This window comes from Dendropsophus ebraccatus, chromosome 1 (genome assembly GCF_027789765.1).
Source record: "Dendropsophus ebraccatus isolate aDenEbr1 chromosome 1, aDenEbr1.pat, whole genome shotgun sequence".
Taxonomy (NCBI): Eukaryota; Metazoa; Chordata; class Amphibia; order Anura; family Hylidae; genus Dendropsophus; species Dendropsophus ebraccatus.
This window is the reverse complement of record NC_091454.1, coordinates 79832407-79850961: the sequence shown is the minus strand read 5'-3', so window position 1 is coordinate 79850961 and position 18555 is coordinate 79832407. Positions and strand designations below refer to the sequence as shown.

At 40.7% G+C, this 18555-nt stretch overlaps 1 protein-coding gene across 1 annotated transcript in view; it reads right to left on the bottom strand.

Annotated features, from left to right (window-relative positions):
* OTOGL (otogelin like) overlaps positions 1-18555 on the bottom strand; it is a 150556-nt gene that overhangs the window by 72349 nt on the left and 59652 nt on the right. Inside the window, exons 17-25 of the mRNA XM_069957158.1 lie at positions 15280-15457; positions 13542-13666; positions 12927-13136; positions 7240-7405; positions 6679-6753; positions 6091-6143; positions 3762-3924; positions 3568-3675; positions 1808-1946 (exon numbers count right to left, since the gene is read on the bottom strand). Of these exons, the coding sequence (XP_069813259.1) occupies positions 1808-1946; positions 3568-3675; positions 3762-3924; positions 6091-6143; positions 6679-6753; positions 7240-7405; positions 12927-13136; positions 13542-13666; positions 15280-15457 (1217 nt within the window). The remainder of the gene's footprint in view (positions 1-1807; positions 1947-3567; positions 3676-3761; positions 3925-6090; positions 6144-6678; positions 6754-7239; positions 7406-12926; positions 13137-13541; positions 13667-15279; positions 15458-18555) is intronic.

Here is an 18555-nt window from a genome sequence, read left to right as displayed (position 1 = left end):
AATTTCTGTCACCAGAAATTTGGAAGCCCACCATAGACCTTAGACTAAACCCACCAAATGCTGCTGCTTTGGACGACTTTTGTCACAACTTTATGGGCACCTTTAGCATGTCTCACCACTCAGCCAATCCTTTGACAGTTCCCACGCTCTGTGACCAATTAATTTGGAGGCACATCACACTTTGCCAATCTCTGTTGGTTTCATAGAGACTGGCTTGTAATTTTTTTTTTCATTTAAGTACAAATTTTTATGCCACATGTGAATCCAGCCTTTTAAGGAAAGGTACACAGCCTCCCCCTCCGTGATCTATCTGTATAACAGAAAGTTGCAACAGCTGGAACTACTTGTTGGCTGTTTTAACTTGATTTAGAAACTTGATCCATATGTAGAAATACTGTAAGAAATACACGTGTGTAAATTTGTATATATGTATGTAATGAATATGTATGTATTAATATTATGTAAATATATGTGGGTAATGTGTATGTACGTGTATCACATAGCAGTACTATATGTGTGTTGTACAATATATGTGTAGTATAGCTGTTCTTTGTATGAAAACATTTATCTGCATCATGTATGAGTGTAGTAGAGTACTATGAAAATCAGTACTATGTAAATGAGCTGTATAGTATAAATATTTGTTTGTGATATAACACCACTATGCAAGCATAAAAGGCAATTCAAATTGTTTAGTTTGATTTAGTTTGTCTTTGCATTACTATTTCTAAAAGGTACAGACACACACGCACACACTTACTTTTATGGAACTTAACATATGTATCTAGTCATTACAGACTTTGATATTAGCGTTTACTGTAGTGTACTGTCAGCATTTAAGCCAGAAAAATCACCAAACATTTCTATTGAGAAGACTTTAATGGTCTATGGATGCCAAAAGAGTGTCATTTCAGATGATGTTTGGACAGGATCTTGCTGCACTTTACATTGAAATTGACTGCATTTTACTGTATTCACAAGTGTATGCCATGCAAATTTAGCTTTATTTCGGTCATACATTGCTTAGGAGGAGGAAAAAAATGCTATATGCTGACTGGGTTATGGTAAAAATAAAATATAAATGATACTCACCTACCTTAGTCCCACACAGCACCCACTCCAGCTACGTATACTTATCAATGCTCGTTGATCCTTCCAAGATGAGTCTTCTCAGCAGAACCTGCCCACTCAGCCACTCACTGACAGAGGTGGGAAATTGCTGCAATCTCTAAACAGGCAAGCATTAGGTGGTGACAAGTGGGGCATCAGAAGTTGCTGGAGCAGGTGATGTGGGGAACAGGGGACAGGGTATGTATCATGTATTTCCTATTTATACTGCACCCCCAGCAACAGATGTTGCAATAACCTTTAAGGCACTTTAATCCTAAATTAAGAAATGTATACAAAACTAGTAGTGGATCATATTGTAAGGCTTTATGATCCATTGTGTTTTATGTTCACACAGGGGGATTTAACTGAGGATTTCAATTTTAACATGGCAGATGGGAAATGAATAGAGATGAGCGAACCTGGAGCATGCTCGAATCCATCCGAACCCTAGCGTTCGGCATTGGATTAGCTGTGGCTGCTGAACTTGGATAAAGCCCTAAGGCTATGTGGAAAACATGGATATAGTCATTGGCTGTATCCATGTTTTTCAGACAACCTTAGAGCTTTATCCAACTTCAGCAGCCCCGCTAATCAAATGCAGAACGATCGGGTTCAGATGGACTCGAGCATGCTCAAGGTTTGCTCATCTCTAAAAATGAAATAAAAAAGTGAGTAGAATAATAATTTGTATACTAACCTTTAGTAAGAATGCCTGACAGTCACTGACATAATCATATTCCAAGCCATCAAAAGTATAATAATGGCGATCACCATATACAGTACACACTGATGGACAGGGATAACTTGTGCAGTTAAAGATTCCTCTTTTACAAACACTACAAGTAAAAAGACATTGAACAAGAATCTGATTAATGTAGTGCAATATTTGGCCAGACTTGCATTTAATTGCAGATTTGTGCATGGTTAGATGTTGAGGTTATATTACAATTGAACAAAAATCTATGCAAAATTGTAATAAAACTACACACTCATATACCAGTCTAAAATAATCCCCACCCCACCTCCCGGATTTACTAAGAGGCGCATGCCTCTTAGTACAGCCAGCCAGCCAGCCCAGCGCCCAGCACAGGCATTGCGGGTCAAACATACACCTGCTCGGAGCACCTGCCTGATTTACACCAATTTTCAGGCATAAACCTTAGTAAATCAGGCACAGGAAGAATTCACGCCTCCTCCTCACCTTCCACGCCCCCTGTCCTTCCATTAGGCAAGCAGGAGATGCTGCTGGCGGACGCCATTGACAAAGGTTGAATCTGTCCCTTACTCTGTTGCCTATGTCAGGGGCGCATGTTAGTAAATGTCTCCCATTATGTTCAGTCTCTCAAATCTATGATATTTTCAGCACATTTTTAGCATGTAGCTTCTTAATAAACCTATTTCTTGGTAGTGGTGCATTACTCAGGCCCAGGGGCGTAGCTAGGATTCATGGAGCCCCGTAGCAAAAAACTGTATATATATATATATATATATATATATATATATATATATACATACATACAAACATACATGGTGATGTGGCAAAAGAAAATATTCTCTTGTGGCCAGAGGCAGAATCCTGCGTGCTGCCACAACAGTCACTGTCAGAGGAGAAAGCCAATGTCTGCTTGTTCTGTCTATCCACTGTATTTAACTATAACAGCCTATTAGGAGCCTCATGGTTATATACATAGGTACAGGAGCAGACTACCTTTTGCTTAACCCTTTATTTACTGCAGTGTGTAAGTGACCCAGTGTTCTCTTACATGCTGTAGCACAAACAAAGGGTTAATGCAGAAGACAATTAGCTCTCTCCTGCTACTCCTGCACTGATAACCCCTGACCTCTGCAGGAGCTCAGAGGTCAGAGGTTATCAGAGAGCTAATTGTCTTGAGCTTATATTAACCCTTTGTTTGTGTTGCAGCATGTAAGAGAATATTGGGTCACTTACACACTGCAGTACATAAGGGGTTAAGCAAAAGGACACAGGAGGCTCTTATCTTCCCTGGGCCCCCTCCCTCCACGGGCCCCATAGCAACCGCCTTCCCTGCCTCTATAGTAGCTACGCCACTGCTCAGGCCCATAGGGGAGTGTGGTGCCCATGAACAGGGTCTCATTAATGACTGCTTGTGACCACCATGAATACTGTTATTATTGTATAGCTGTATACTTGAGATGTTCTACAATACTATTAAATTATTGTTTGTATGGCTCTATGTTTAGTCACTGTATGATGGTTTTGTTTGACTACTTCAAATAAGTAGTTATTTGGAGATTGTATTACATATATATAAAGGTACAGTATTTTTTGGCCAACAAATGTTGGGAATCACACTGTTGCTTACTTACAGTTAACCTCTGTATGGCATGTGTATTTGTACACTGTATGGCAGTATACCATATAGGTTCTTCTCTCCTTCTGACATCACAGTTATATTTATTACTGTGTTTTATACCTACCATGTGTAACATGGTGTAGATATCACTTCCCCAGACAAGTATTCCCAGTCTTTCCAAGTACATGGACAGCTATCTGGCACGTAACATTTTCCTTTATGCTCTGCCATGCTACAAAAATAGATTAAAAAAGAAGCATAAATATGCATCAAAGAGCATTATATGAGCACATAGCTCTTGTAAGCCTTGATACTTACCCTGGTGGACAAATGCATCCACTGGCACATGGTGGTGATGGGACACATGAAAAATTCATTGCCAAGTTAGCACATGTGACTTCACAGTTGACACCGGCAGATGGTAAGCCCAGTACAGGGTTTCGGCAATCAAAGAATATTTTCCCTTCTGGACATGTGTGACCTTCAATACAAAATAATAAGATAAAACCTACATAGCTCCGTAAACTACATTACAGATAAGTTGTGTATCAAAAGCTGCAGTGACCTGATTTAATGTTAAGATTAGCTTGGAAAATAACAGCTGCAAACTTATTTCAAGGCCCTGTAAAATACCATCTTGTTGTGTGGTATCCATAGAGAGGATAGGTGGAGTAGTCAGGGCAGCTGTGTGGCTTTCTGACTGGCTGACCCTGTAGATCCCTCTGTGGAAACTCGTAACTTCTGTCAATAGGAGGGGGGGGGGGGGTCTACACAGGAAGGAAAGTTTTTGACCCTGGGGAACACTTATGTAAGGTGTCTGGAGGAACAACCTAAGATGGTATGTGTGCAATTGAACAGTCCAGACATACATGATACTTAAATACAGAAGAAAACGTTACTGAAAGTGTTTGTGCAGAAATCCAGACAATGACTTCTTACAAAGCACATGGTTTTAAAGTTACAATTAGAGATGAGCGAACCTGCCGGATTTCTGGTTCGTACGAACTAGAAATCTCGGCATCTCCTGCTGTCTGCCGGCTCCGTGCAGCGGGTGGATACAGCCTAAGGAACGCCTAGAAAACTGGGATACAGCCTATGCAGCCTATGCCATTGGGCATGTGAGTATCGCTTATTTTTCTACTCTTAAACCTTCGAGGACCAGGCCCAAAATGACGCAGTGGACCGCGCAAATTTTGATCTTAGTGCTTTCGTTTTTCCCTCCTCCCCTTCTAAGAGCTCTAGCACTCTCAGTTTTCTATCTACAAGCCATGTAAGTGCTTGTTTTTTACAGGAATAGTTGTACTTTGTAATGGCGTCATTCATTTTACCATAACATGTATGATGGAATTCCAAATATATTATTTATGAAGATATAAATAGGTGAAATCGTAAGAAAGAATGCAATATGGTAACGTTTGGGGGGTTCCTGTTTCTACGTAATACACTATATGGTAACAGCGACATGATACCATTATTCTATAGTACAGCCCGAACACAACCATATGCAGGTTACACAGATTCTCTAATGTTATATATATATTTTTTTATGAAATCCTTTTTTTTGGCAATTAAATATTAATAAAATGGGCCTATTGTGACGCTTATAACGGTTTTATTTTTTCCCCTATGGGGCTGTATGGGGTGTCATTTTTTCCGCCATGATCTCTAGTTTTTATTAATACCATATTTGTGAAGATCGGACGTTTTGATCACTTTTTATTGATTTTTTTTTATATATAATGTAACATAAAATCGGTAATCTGCGCACTTTTTCCCCTCTTTTCGTGTTCGCCGTTTACCGATCACAATGACGCTTGTTATATTTTAATAGATCGGACAATTACGCACGCTACGGTATATTATATGTTTATCTATTTATTCATTTTTATATGTTTTATTTATATAATGGGAAAGGGGGGTGATTTAGACTTTTATTGGGGGAGGGGTTTTGGGGTAGTGTGTTAGTGTTTTGAACTTTTTTTTTTTTACACTTTTGAAGTCCCTTTGGGGGACTTCTACATACATTACTTTGATTTATACACTGATGAATGCTATGCCATAGGCATAGCATTGATCAGTGTTATCGGCGCTCTGCTCATTGAGCCTGCCTGTGCAGGCTCAGTGTAGCAGAGCGCCGATCGGACCGCATGGAGGCAGGTGAGAGACCTCCAGCAGTCCGTTTCAACGATCGGGACCCCCGCAGTCACACTGCGGGGGTCCCGATCGGTAAGTGACAGGGGACTCCCCCTGTCACTTACACTTAAACGCTGCGGTCGCGCCGCGATCGCGGCGTTTAAGGGGTTAATGACACGCGGCAGCGCGATCGCTGCAGCGTGTCATTACCGGTGAGGTCCCGGCTGCTCACTGCAGCCGGCCCCCACCTCCTATGAAGCGCGCTCCGCTGCGGAGCGCGCTTCATAGCGGGAATAACACCCATGACGTAAGGTTACGTCATGGGTCGTCTGGGGACAGACTTCCATGACGTAACCCTACGTCCAGGGTCGTCTAGGGGTTAAGATTCCATACCCCCTTTTAAATATTTTTGCCAGAACCCTTTATATATTTAGGTTTTAGGAATGCATTGTTAGACTTATATACAGTACAGATCTCAATTTAGAGATAAAATGTAAACTTTGTTATACCATACCTGTGATGGTTGTAGAAGTTTCAGTACATCTCATTGTTCCATTCAAACACTGGCTAGCGAAAAAAGAAAGACACAATTTTTCTGCAATAAGGTGTGTGTCCCACAAACATAAAAGTTGAATGTTACCCCATTTTGATTTAGTTGAGCATCTTAAAGGGGTAATTTGGTCAAAAGTAAAAATCCAGGGTGGGCAAGCGGTGGGAACATAATAAAGAAGTCATACTTAACTGTGCTCTCACAGGCACAGTGCCACCAGCTCACTGTCAGCCTCCGGTCTCCTGTACCTCACGGTCCTGTGATATCACAATCCCACACATAAATGCCTGCTCAGCCAGTCCTTTCAGTGACTGAGGCAGGACACCTCTATAGTCACTCACTGGCTGAGCAGGTAGTTCCTGTTGAGTTGTGATGACACAGGAAGCTGGAAGAAACAGGAGACCAGAGGCTGACAGTGAGCTGGTGACGCTGTGGCTGTATTATTATGTCCGCCCTGAATTTGTACATTTGGCTGAAGTACCACTTTAAATATTCCACTCAGAATTATATCACTTAGTTATCAATATTTTATTTATATAAATTTTATCTTACCAGGAACCTGATTGTCTCAAGATCACTTCCCCTGGGTGATAGATTCTGCCCTTATAATAACAACGACAACTTGATCTGGAAATAATTTTTAATTACAATTATAATTAATTTAAACAAATAGTTGATTTAATAGTGAAATGTTTAAAAAGTAATGTGATACCTATACCTGTAGGTTTCCCACAACCTTGTTTTATTTCTGTATTTTTTTAAGATTTAATCAAATGTCATTTTAAAAAAGGTGATGTGTTGCAGAAGTGTGCAGGTAAGTTGTTCGTAATCATTTAGAAATTAGCTCAAGGTTTGTGCCTGGTGCAAAGTGGCACAAAATTTTTGTACAAGCCCCTGCTTTGCTTGAAAATATGCCATTTTTACTAAGTTACATGTCACTTTTTTAGCAGGGGGATGGAGCTTAATGTAAAGGGGTGTGGCTTCCCATGCACACCAAATTACTACAAATTATAACTGACCTTAGTGAAATAGTATATTTGGGGCTTTACAACAGAAAAACTAAACTCAGAAACAATTACCAAGAAACCAAGAAACACAGAAACAATTACTCACATTGGAACACAAAAACTAAGAGACTCATCAAAGTACTTTCCATCAGGACAGTTACATCCTTCAATACATTCATCAGTGCAGACTTCTCCCAGAGAAATAGACAAGCAAGTTCGTCCACAGTAAGAGGAGCACTGGTGGTACAACATTCCATACCGGCATATGACTCCTATAGAACACAATGCAAACAAATATAATACAAATTGTTACAGTTACATTTGGCTAGTCAAGCTCCTATGGTGCCAAACACATGAGAATATTTTAAACGGATGAAATGAAAATTACTTATAATGCTAAAGATTCTCAGGAATGTTTTCGCGCTCCATTTAAAGAAATCTGACCATACACATGGAAACAATCCCACCAGAAAAATGCCAGAACTAAAAGGAAGATCACCAATTTATTCAAAAATAAAACGTACAAAGTAGCCAATGGTTTGCCAAATTGAGCCAATCATGCTGTATACAGTCATGACCAAAAGTTTTGAGAATGATACAAATATAAATTTTTACAAAGTATACTGCTTCAGTTTTTAAAATGGCAATTTGCATATACTCCAGAATGTTATAAAGAGTGATCAGCTTAACAGCAATTACTTGCCAATTAAATTAGATATTGCCAAGTCAATATCTGCCGAGAAAATGAACTTTATCCCCCAAAACACATTTCAACATCATTGCAGTCCTGCCTTAAAAGGACCAGCTAACATCGTTTCAGTGATTGCCCCATTAACACAGGTGTGGGTGTTGATGAGGACAGGGCTGGAGATCAATCTGTCATGATTAAGTAAGAATGACAACCACTGGACACTTTAAAAGGAGGCTGGTGCTTGGCATCATTGTTTCTCTTCTGTTACCCATGGTTATCTCTAAAGAAACATGTGCAGTCTTCATTGCACTGCACAAAAATGGCCTAACAGGGAAGAGTATCGCAGCTAGAAAGATTGCACCTCAGTCAACAATCTATCGTATCATCAAGAACTTCAAGGAGAGAGGGTCAATTGTTGCCAAAAAGGCTCCAGGGTGCCCAAGAAAGACCAGCAAGTGCCAGGACCGTCTCTTAAAAGTGTTTCAGCTGCAGGATCGGGCTACCAGCAGTGCAGAGCTTGCTCAGGAATGGCAGCAGGCGGGTGTGAGTGCATCTGCACGCACTGTGAGGTGGAGACTCTTGGAGCAAGGCCTGGTCTCAAGGAGGGCAGCAAAGAAGCCACTTCTCTCCAGAAAAAACATCAGGGACAGACTGATATTCTGCAAAAGGTACAGGGAGTGGACTGCTGAGGACTGGGGTAAAGTCATTTTCTCTGATGAATTCCCTTTCCGATTGTTTGGGACATCTGGAAAACAGCTTATTCGGAGAAGGCGAGGTGAGCGCTACCACCAGTCTTGTCTCATGCCAACTGTAAAGCATCCTGAAACCATTCATGTGTGGGGTTACTTCTGAGCCAAGGGAATCGTCTCTCTCACAGTCTTGCCTAAAAACACAGCCATGAATAAAGAATGGTACCAGAATGTGCTTCAAGAGCAACTTCTCCCAACCGTCCAAGAGCAGTTTGGCGATCAACAATGCCTTTTCCAGCATAATAGAGCACCTTGCCATAAAGCAAAGGTGATAACTAAATGGCTCAGGGAACAAAACATAGAAATTTTGGGTCCATATGCCTGGAAACTCCCCAGATCTTAATCCCATTGAGAACTTGTGGTCAATCATCAAGAGACAGGTGGACAAACAAAAACCAACAAATTCTGACAAAATGCAAGCATTGATTGTGCAATAATGGACTCCTGTAAGTCAGGATTTGAAGTTGATTAAGAGCATGCCAGGGAGAATTGCAGAGGTCCTGAAGAAGAAGGGTCAACACTGCAAATATTGACTTGCTGCATTAACTCATTCTGTCAGTATAAGCTTTTGTTACTCATAATATGGTTGCAATTATATTTCTGTATATGATAAAAACATCCGACAAACACACATAAAAACCAGAGGGCAGCAGATCATGTGAAAATATAATATTTGTGTCATTCTCAAAACTTTTGGCCATGACACAGCTAAAAGAAAAGGTTACCACGGCTCATCATATGTTTGGCAGATATTAGCCTGCCATTGGCCACTGCAAATTGGTCTGTGTGTAATTTAGTGAAATTGGCCATTTGAGTTAATCATTATGCTGTGTGTGTGGCTAGCTTTATAGGGAAGCAGAAATGAACATCAAATATCTTTGCTATTCTGTCTTTAATAGAGGTATTTTTTATTGGTTATTATTGCTCAGCAATCCTAACAAGTGACTTAAAAGTTCTGTGCACAACCTTCTGGAATTAAAGATATTGGACAATAAAAGGGATATTCCCGTTACAACTAAAATAGTACATTTTGTAGGTCTCATCAGGTTAACTATTTTTGCTAATACATTCATTTAGTACACTTGCCTTCTTCTCCTGATATGTCACTCTGTCCCTCCCATTGTTGTTTAGGTTACTGACCACCACTCTGCTCTAAATACATTGGTCTGGCTGGTGTATATATAGTTATAGGATACATATTTATATATATTATATAGTATATATACAATATATCTCTATAAATCTTCATTATAGCTATAGATACATCAACCAGACCACTGCTTCTAGAGCGGAGTGGTGGTCTATAACCTAGACAACGAGCTGTAAAAAAGGGGAAGGAATAAGAATATCAGGAAGACACAAATTTCGTAAGTGCATTTATCCCTGTAAGATTAACTATATTAGTTGAGACAGGAATATCCCTTTAACCCTTTGAGGACCAGGCCCAAAATGACCCAGTGGACCGCGCAAATTTTGATCTTAGTGCTTTCGTTTTTCCCTCCTCCCCTTCTAAGAGCTCTATCACTCTGTTTTCTATCTACAAGCCATGTAAGTGCTTGTTTTTTACAGGAATAGTTGTACTGTGTAATGGCGTCATTCATTTTACCATAACATGTATGATGGAATTCCAAATATATTATTTATGAAGATATAAATAGGTGAAATCGTAAGTAAGAATGCAATATGGTAACGTTTGGGGGGTTCCTGTGTCTACGTAATGCACTATATGGTAACAGCGACATGACACTATTATTCTATAGGTCAGTCCGAACACAACCATATGCAGGTTACACAGATTCTCTAATGTTATATATGTATTTTTTTTTATGAAATCCTTTTTTTTGGCAATTAAATATTAATAAAATGGGCCTATTGTGACGCTTATAACGGTTTTATTTTTTCACCTACGGGGCTGTATGGGGTTTCATTTTTTCCGCCATGATCTCTAGTTTTTATTAATACCATATTTGTGAAGATCGGATGTTTTGATCACTTTTTATTGATTTTTTTTAATATATAATGTAACATAAAATCGGTAATCTGCGCACTTTTTCCCCTCTTTTCGTGTACGCCGTTTACCGATCATAATGACACTTGTTATATTTTAATAGATCGGACAATTACGCACGCTACGGTATATTATATGTTTATCTATTTATTCATTTTTATATGTTTTATTTATATAATGGGAAAGGGGGGTGATTTAGACTTTTATTGGGGGAGGGGCTTTGGGGTAGTGTGTGTGTGTGTTTTGAACTTTTTTTTTTTTACACTTTTGAAGTCCCTTTGGGGGACTTTTACATGCACTACTCTGATTTCTACACTGATCATTGCTATGCCATAGGCATAGCATTGATCAGTGTTATCGGCGATCTGCTCATTGAGCCTGCCTGTGCAGGCTCAGTGTAGCAGATCGCCGATCGGACCGCACGGAGGCAGGTAAGAGACCTCCGGCAGTCCGTTTTACCGATCGGGACCCCCGCAGTCACACTGCGGGGGTCCCGATCGGTAAGTGACAGGGGACTCCCCCTGTCACTTACACTTAAACGCCGCGGTCGCGCCGCGATCACGGCGTTTAAGGGGTTAATGGCACGCGGCAGCGCGATCGCTGCAGCGTGTCATTACCGGTGAGGTCCCGGCTGCTGTTTGCAGCCGGCCCCCACCTGCTATGAAGCGCACTCCGCTCAGGAGCGCGCTTCATAGCGGGAAAAACACCCAGGACGTAAGGTTACGTCATGGGTCGTCTGGGGACAGACTTCCATGACGTAACCCTACGTCCAGGGTCATCTAGAGGTTAAGTGTACGTCAAGCTTAAAGCGTAACTGTCATGTTTTTTTTTTATTGCAGAAATCAGTAGTATAAGCGATTTTAAGAAACTCTGTAATAGGTTTCATCAGCCAAAAAAGCCTCCTTTTGTACTCAAGAAGCAATCTCCCAGCCTCCCCCCCTGACTTCTTATCTGTGCATTATCAGGCAAACACGTCTTCATTACAGAGAAGCCAGTGAAGACGGGCTCTGCTCTCTCCATTGTAAGCCTATGAAGGGGGGAGGGGCTGAGGGAGATGAGGGAGCAGGAAGAGGTGACATGAATGTCAGCTGTTTGTAGACTCTCTGGGCACCTAAGACGCTGGATTCAGGTTTCAGAAAGGTCAGTGCTTATCTATGAACTTACTGAGAGAAGATTGCAGGGTGTTGTGCTGTGCAGGACTGCTCCGTGCTCAGTCACTCCTAACAGCCACTCCCCTCTCCATAGCCACATAATGGAGACAGAAATCCTGCTTCATTTGATGTGAGGGGGGAGGCTGGGAGATTGCTTTTTTAGTCCAGAAGGAAACTCTTTTAGTATATTAAACCTATTACAGAGTTTCTTAAAATCGCTTGTACTGTTGATATTTAATGTTTTCAGAAAAATGACCCTGAAATGACAGTTACGCTTTAAGGTTTGGTATCAATAAGTAGTTTGTCCTAACCCGCCAATGAACATGCCTTTCCTCACACACGGAATGCCTGTGTTTTGTGTTTTCATAATGCTAGCAACATATCCCAGCTGTTGGGGAAGAAATGGGAGTATTGTTTTGGCTGCATTCAAAGCACATTCTTACACAAATGTGGAGGCACAGCCTAAAGGCCCAATGCAGCAGTAACATATCAATGCTAGTGACCTACTATTCAAAAGATATTATAAGTACTGTGGGGCAAATTTTTGGTCAATAAATAGGAACTTCTGTGAATAGGTATATGTTGTTTTCTTTTCCAAAAATTTAAATTTTATTGGCAAAATAAAGATGGGGGTGATGTAAATTGTTATTTAAGTAGGGATTTTTTTTTTACTTTTTAAGTTTCCCTAGAGGACTTTTTGGCTATGTTTACACAATTAATTAATTTCATTAACAACGACTGCTCTTTTGAGTGAAAAGAACATCCGTTGGTAATAAAATCAATATGTTTGCATTGATTTCAATGGAACAATGGCCACAGTGTATACACACAGTATACACTATGGCCATTGTTAAAGTGTGGCCATAGAAAAAAATGACCATGTCTATTTCTATAGCTGCAGTTCGGCGAACAGCAGCCATAGGAAATAGTTGTGCACAGAATGTAAATATGGCTGTCAGATGTACTTTGCATTGTGTTAAATGGTTAATGCTTTTGATTTGGAATGCGGACGCATTTCCCCGCATTCCAACTTAAAATAGCAGACAATGTAAAGTGTGGCCGGAGCCGTACTTTAAATTGTCAGCTCTGTCAGCTTTGTGCGGACACTATTAAATGAATAGTTGTGTGAACTTAGCCTATGACTGTTCAGCATGCAGTACATATTATATCATTCAGTTTTATTCAATTACTTACCACAAAATGAAACCTGTGATCTAAAGTTGATAGACACACCATGCTTGTTGCAAATGTAGGCATAGTGAGCAAGAGCATTGCAGAGACAAGTACTGCCGCATTTACATGCATCAAAACGACACAACTGGTAATACAATCCTGGGCTCACGTAGGCATGACATGGAGCAAAAAGTTCCTGATTGATAACATCACAGTGGGTTGCATATCCAACTGGAAAACAAAATTGTTATATACACAACAGTAAAATTATTTGTTTAGTCTTCTTAGGCTGCATTTGTTGTATACATAGGGAGTAAATTATAATGTAGGACACCAGCCAATCTAAAATATATTCCATGCAGTTTGACAGGTATGGTAGGGCATATGCTTGACCACCACTCTATTCAGACTCTTCCACATCATGTGAGGAAGACTGAGGGACCTGAGACCCCCATCTCAATGATTGTATTGATCCAATCATTGGGGTAACGGTGATCAAACAGTTATCATCTATTCTATGAATAGGTGATAAATGTGTTTGGTGGGAAAATCCCTTTAAGCTTTATTTTTACAACATACAGCTCCACAAATGATCTTTGCCCCAATAGGACATAATGATTATACTTATGAGCTTACCATTCTGAAGATTAGTGTCACATGGATCTATTACAGGGATGTTTACTGGAGTTAAACAGGCTGATGATATTTTCCAGGCATTGGCATGAAGTTGCGGAGTTCCTTCAATCATACCAGCTGGAGAACTGGTAAAAAAACAGAAGTTATTAAGAGATGAATTATTAAACAATCACATATAAAACACATATACTTCAATTAAACTCAACATATAGGATAGCTTTGTAGTAAGATGGCCATCATAAGACAGCAACAGGGCTTGTGCCACATAATGTAATCTTTGCAATATTCTAAATGCCCTCCTCTTTCTTAAATAAAGGGTTTTTCTAGGGCTCTTTTTTTAATGATTGTCTGGATAGGCCACCAGTATCTCATTGGTGGGCGCCCAACTGATGCCATCCATTGGTCATCCATCATCTATAGGCTCAAAAATTAAATTTTAGGCTATGTTCACACCTTGTAAGAGACTGGCTGTTCCGTGGCTTGCCCGGTCTCAGAAAAGATCATCCTGGCCTCTGAGTTTTGATGCGGGCGCATCATAGTATCCAATGACAGTGTTCTCGCAGCACGGCTAGGGTTCCCGGCCAGAGTGTATATCATGTGTATACACTCCGGCCGGGATTCCCTCAGCCTGCAGCACAACATAAGTTTTGTACTAATCATGGCCGTTGCAACAGCGGCCGTGATTACCGCGTAACTTAAGTTGTGTGAACATAGCCTTAAAGGGGTAGTTCACCCAATTTTTTTTTCTTTCAAATCAACTGCTGCCATGAAGTGCCAGAGATTTGTAATTTACTTCTATTAAAAAATCTCAAGCCTTCCAGTACTTATCAGCTGCTGTATGCCCAACAGGAAGTTGTATTATTTCTACTCTGGAGAGCAGGAGAGGTTTTCTATGGGGATTTGCTACTGCTCTGGACAGTTCCTGACATGGACAAAGGAGGCAACAGAGAGCACTTTGTCAGACAGGAAAGAAAACACCACTTCCTGCTGGACACACAGCAGCTGATAAGTACTGGAAGACTTAAGATTTTTTAATAGAAGTGAATTACAAATCTCTGGCACTTCATGGCACCAGTTGATTTGAAAGAAAAAATTTTTTGGTGGACTACCCCTTTAAGCTGTAAAATGTTTTTTCTTAATATTTGAAAAAAACTGTCATTTTTCACTTAAAAAAGTGAGCATAGCCACAAAGAGAATGGTGACTCCAGTAGATAAAGAGTTGATGAAGCTCACAGCTCAGCCTCCCCCTCCTTTTGGAATGACATCTTTAAAGATAACAGAGTATGTTCATTTATTGCTTCTCATTCATGTCAGTAGGGTAGGTCCTGTCCATTGTCATCTAGGTCCATGTAGCTTGCCCATCAATAAATTTATAAATAACTGATCTGTTGATGTATTAACTTCTCAGGCAAGATGTAAGCACTCATAATAATGTACCAAAAAATAAAATAAAGAAAAATGACAAGAAAAAACGGAAAAAAAATAAAAAAAAGACGTTTCAGTATCTGCCTAGATGATATATGCCCTTAAAGAAATAAAAGTTAAGCTTTTATTGGTTTCTCCTGATGACATCTTTTCTGTTAGACAGATTTGATGATAGATGGCAGCTTTGTTGTATGTTGATCCAACACTTTGAGAATCCCATTTATACTACATGAGCAAATGTGTATTTCTTTAATACACGTGTTTGCTATTAATAGTATTACTAAATAAGAGAATAAATGTTAGACAGTCTTACAGAAAGTCATCTCTCAAATTTCCATTAAACGTTCCACATAGACCCAATGTTCTTCTCTTCCAGGAACTACTTGCTTGAATATAAAGTCTGTCGCCCCCTTTAGCAAACTGAATTCTTATTCCAAACTTTGTCTTCAGCTGCACAAACATCGAGGACAAATTTCGGACTTCAATATCACCTGTAGAAAAAGGTTATAAACAGATATAGAAGAGGAGACTATGGTAATCTTTGTGTTAAATTACTATACTTTATGCTAAATTGATGGAACAATGTGCCCCCTAGTGTTGTTACTGAGAATGCATAATAATAATAATTGCTACTAACTGATTTTTTTTTCTTATTCCTTTGAATTTTTTTTAACCACACCATGGTTGTCTGCAACATAAAACTGGTTTTGATGAGTCCTGAATGCTTGCATTTTACATACATGCCACTGTGCCAACGACAACCTCTTCCCTACCACTTTAATCACCTCTTCATACAAGACTTCTGAACCTCCCTCCACCATTCCATCTGATATACTGTACTCGATCCAGAAAGTAACAGCCCCCTGTAATTTGTAGATTGTAAGCCTGTACAGTCAAGGCTTAAAATGTAAGCAATTATTTTTTGTCAGTTCCATCCTGTGTTTAAGCATTCTATTATCCCAATATCATGCTATGTAAAGCAATATGTAACTCACTGGTGCTATAAAAAAATAAGAAATGTATAAACATTATATAAAATATAAATTGAAATGTTAATAGGTGTGTGTGTTTAAAATAGCGAAATTAGTTTGTGACCCCTACAAAGGACAGGGACTGATGTGATGGGTGACAATTTCTGGAAAGAGCTGAGGAATATGTCAGTAGAAATTAATAAAATACATTCAATTGAAAATATTGTTCTACTGTGGACCAATGCACCATAATAACCACCACCATAATAATAACCACCTAATACTGAGTTAAAGGGGAACTACACAAATCTAACCTGCTGATAGCCCCTTCTAGCGCCGGGGATGCTGAGAAGGAACATATGTATATTTTCTTCCTCCTCGGCGCCGGTACGCGCTGTTAGTCAGGAGCTCTGGAGCACGCTTAGGAGCACTGCCCCTACTAACAGCATGGGACCGGTGCAAAGGAGATTTGTCTAACCTGCTGATACTTCCCCTTTAAGTCTCCCACTCTCTGCCAAAACAATTTTTACCCTTTAAGGCATTGAATTGACTTAGCATTTAAAGATTCCTGTTATATCTGGCACAAGACAGATATAAGTCCTGTAAGTTACCAGATAGAGCCTCCATGGGTCAGAGTTGTTTTTTCAGCACATCCCACAAATATTTGATCTGATTAAAGCAAATCTCTATCCATAGCGATGTCAATGCGGTGTGGCCTAGAGCATCTGCGCCCTAAGCCTGCAATGCCTCTTCTGCCCCCCACCCCCGGCTTTACTTACACCCCCCTGCTGGCTTCCTCCGATTTAGCCCTAGTAGAAATAGTGCACATGCGCCAGAGCAGTCCATAGCAACACAGGCGCGGCAAAGCTTCTTGTTCTAGGCTACCATGTCAGTGCACCTGTCCAGAAAGTAGGAAGGCAGCACTCCACTGATCAATGGTGCACGAGGTGGAGAGATCCAGTAGTATATATAGAAGGAAAGCGGCACTCACCAGATGAAGATAAAAGCTGAAGAAGGCCATGTCTTGCTGAAACAAGTACTTGATGTAACGTGATGCATATTGCACTGAATAAATAAGCTCATATTCATCTGGTGAGTGTCGGGTTCCTTCTATACATACTAGTACACCTGTGCAGTCTTCACCAGCATCGAGGAGCTGTCATTTCTGCAGTGCAAGTGCTGTGAGATGTATGGGCTCTACTTTGTCATGGCTCTCACAGTGCTTGCACTGCAGAAAAGCTCCAGAACGCTGGAGAAGACGATACAGATGCACTGACATAATAGCCTAAAACAAGAAGCTTTGTTGCGTCAGTGTGCCTGCATTATTACGGATCGCTCCTGCGCATCTGATAATAGCAAATCTGTATCTGTATTCATATACCCACTCACCCCCAAACCACTGGTACCTTTCATCGGGTGATCAAAAATCCTAGCCACTCATGTCTTCAAAAATGCCCCTCATGCCATGGCTTTTATTAAAACTATCTTTTATTCTTCACCCCCCTTGGCTTTACTTACATGGCAAAGTTTCTTGTTCTAGTCTACCATGTCAGTGTGCCTGTGCAGTCTTCAGAAGCATCCGGGAGCTGTCATTTCTGCAGTGCAAGTGCATAAGATGTATGGGCTCCACTTTGTAATGACTCTCATAGCTTGCACCACAGAAAAGCTCCAGAACTCTGGTGAAGGCAGTGCATACACATTGACGGTACCCTAAAAGAAGAAGCTTCGCCATGTCAGTGCGCCTGCGTTGCTACCGATCGCTCTGGTGCATTTGCACTATTTTTGCTAGGGCTGAATAGAAGAAAGCCAGTAACTAAAGTCAAGGGAGAGGGTGGAGAAGGAGTGGAGAAGAACACAGTAGAGGCGCCGCAGGCCCAGGGCATGGATGCTCTAGGCCATGCCTCATTGCTACTGCTGGTGAAGAATAAAAGATAACTTTTACAAAAACCAAGGCACCAGGCTCATTTTTCAAGACACGGCCGGCTAGGATTTCTGATCACCAAACAAACGGTACAAACGGTTTTTTTTTTTTCATTTTATTTTATTTTTATTTTGGGGGGGGGATATGAATACAGAGTTGATTTAAATCTGGGGACTTTGGGGGCCAAGTCAACATCTTGAACTCTTTGTCACGTTCCTCAGATCATTCCTCAAAGAGGCTACTTTGGGTATACCACTGCTATGAATGTACATGGTTTGCAACAATAATTAATAAACTGGGGGTGAGTAATCAAAGTAACGTCCACATGGATTTAGGGCCCAAGACTTTTCAGCAGAAAAGAGTACCACACTACCCCCACCAGCTTGCCTTCTTACCATAGTGCACATTATGGTTTAATGTCTTTTCACTGACCTGTACATCACTTAGGCTATGTTCACATAACGTATGAGACCGGCCATTCCGTGACCACGGCCGGGTCACAGAACGGCTGGTCTCTGGCCGGATCATCTCGGCCGGCACTTAAGTACCGGCCGGGTGATTCTTCCGGCCGCAGAGCTCTGATGCGGACGCATCAGCGTGCACCCGCATCAGAGCTTACCATAGCCCACAGTGAAGCAAGCGGCCGGAGCGTGTGAACTGACAGGTCTTTCTGCGGCCGGAATTCACTGAATTCCGG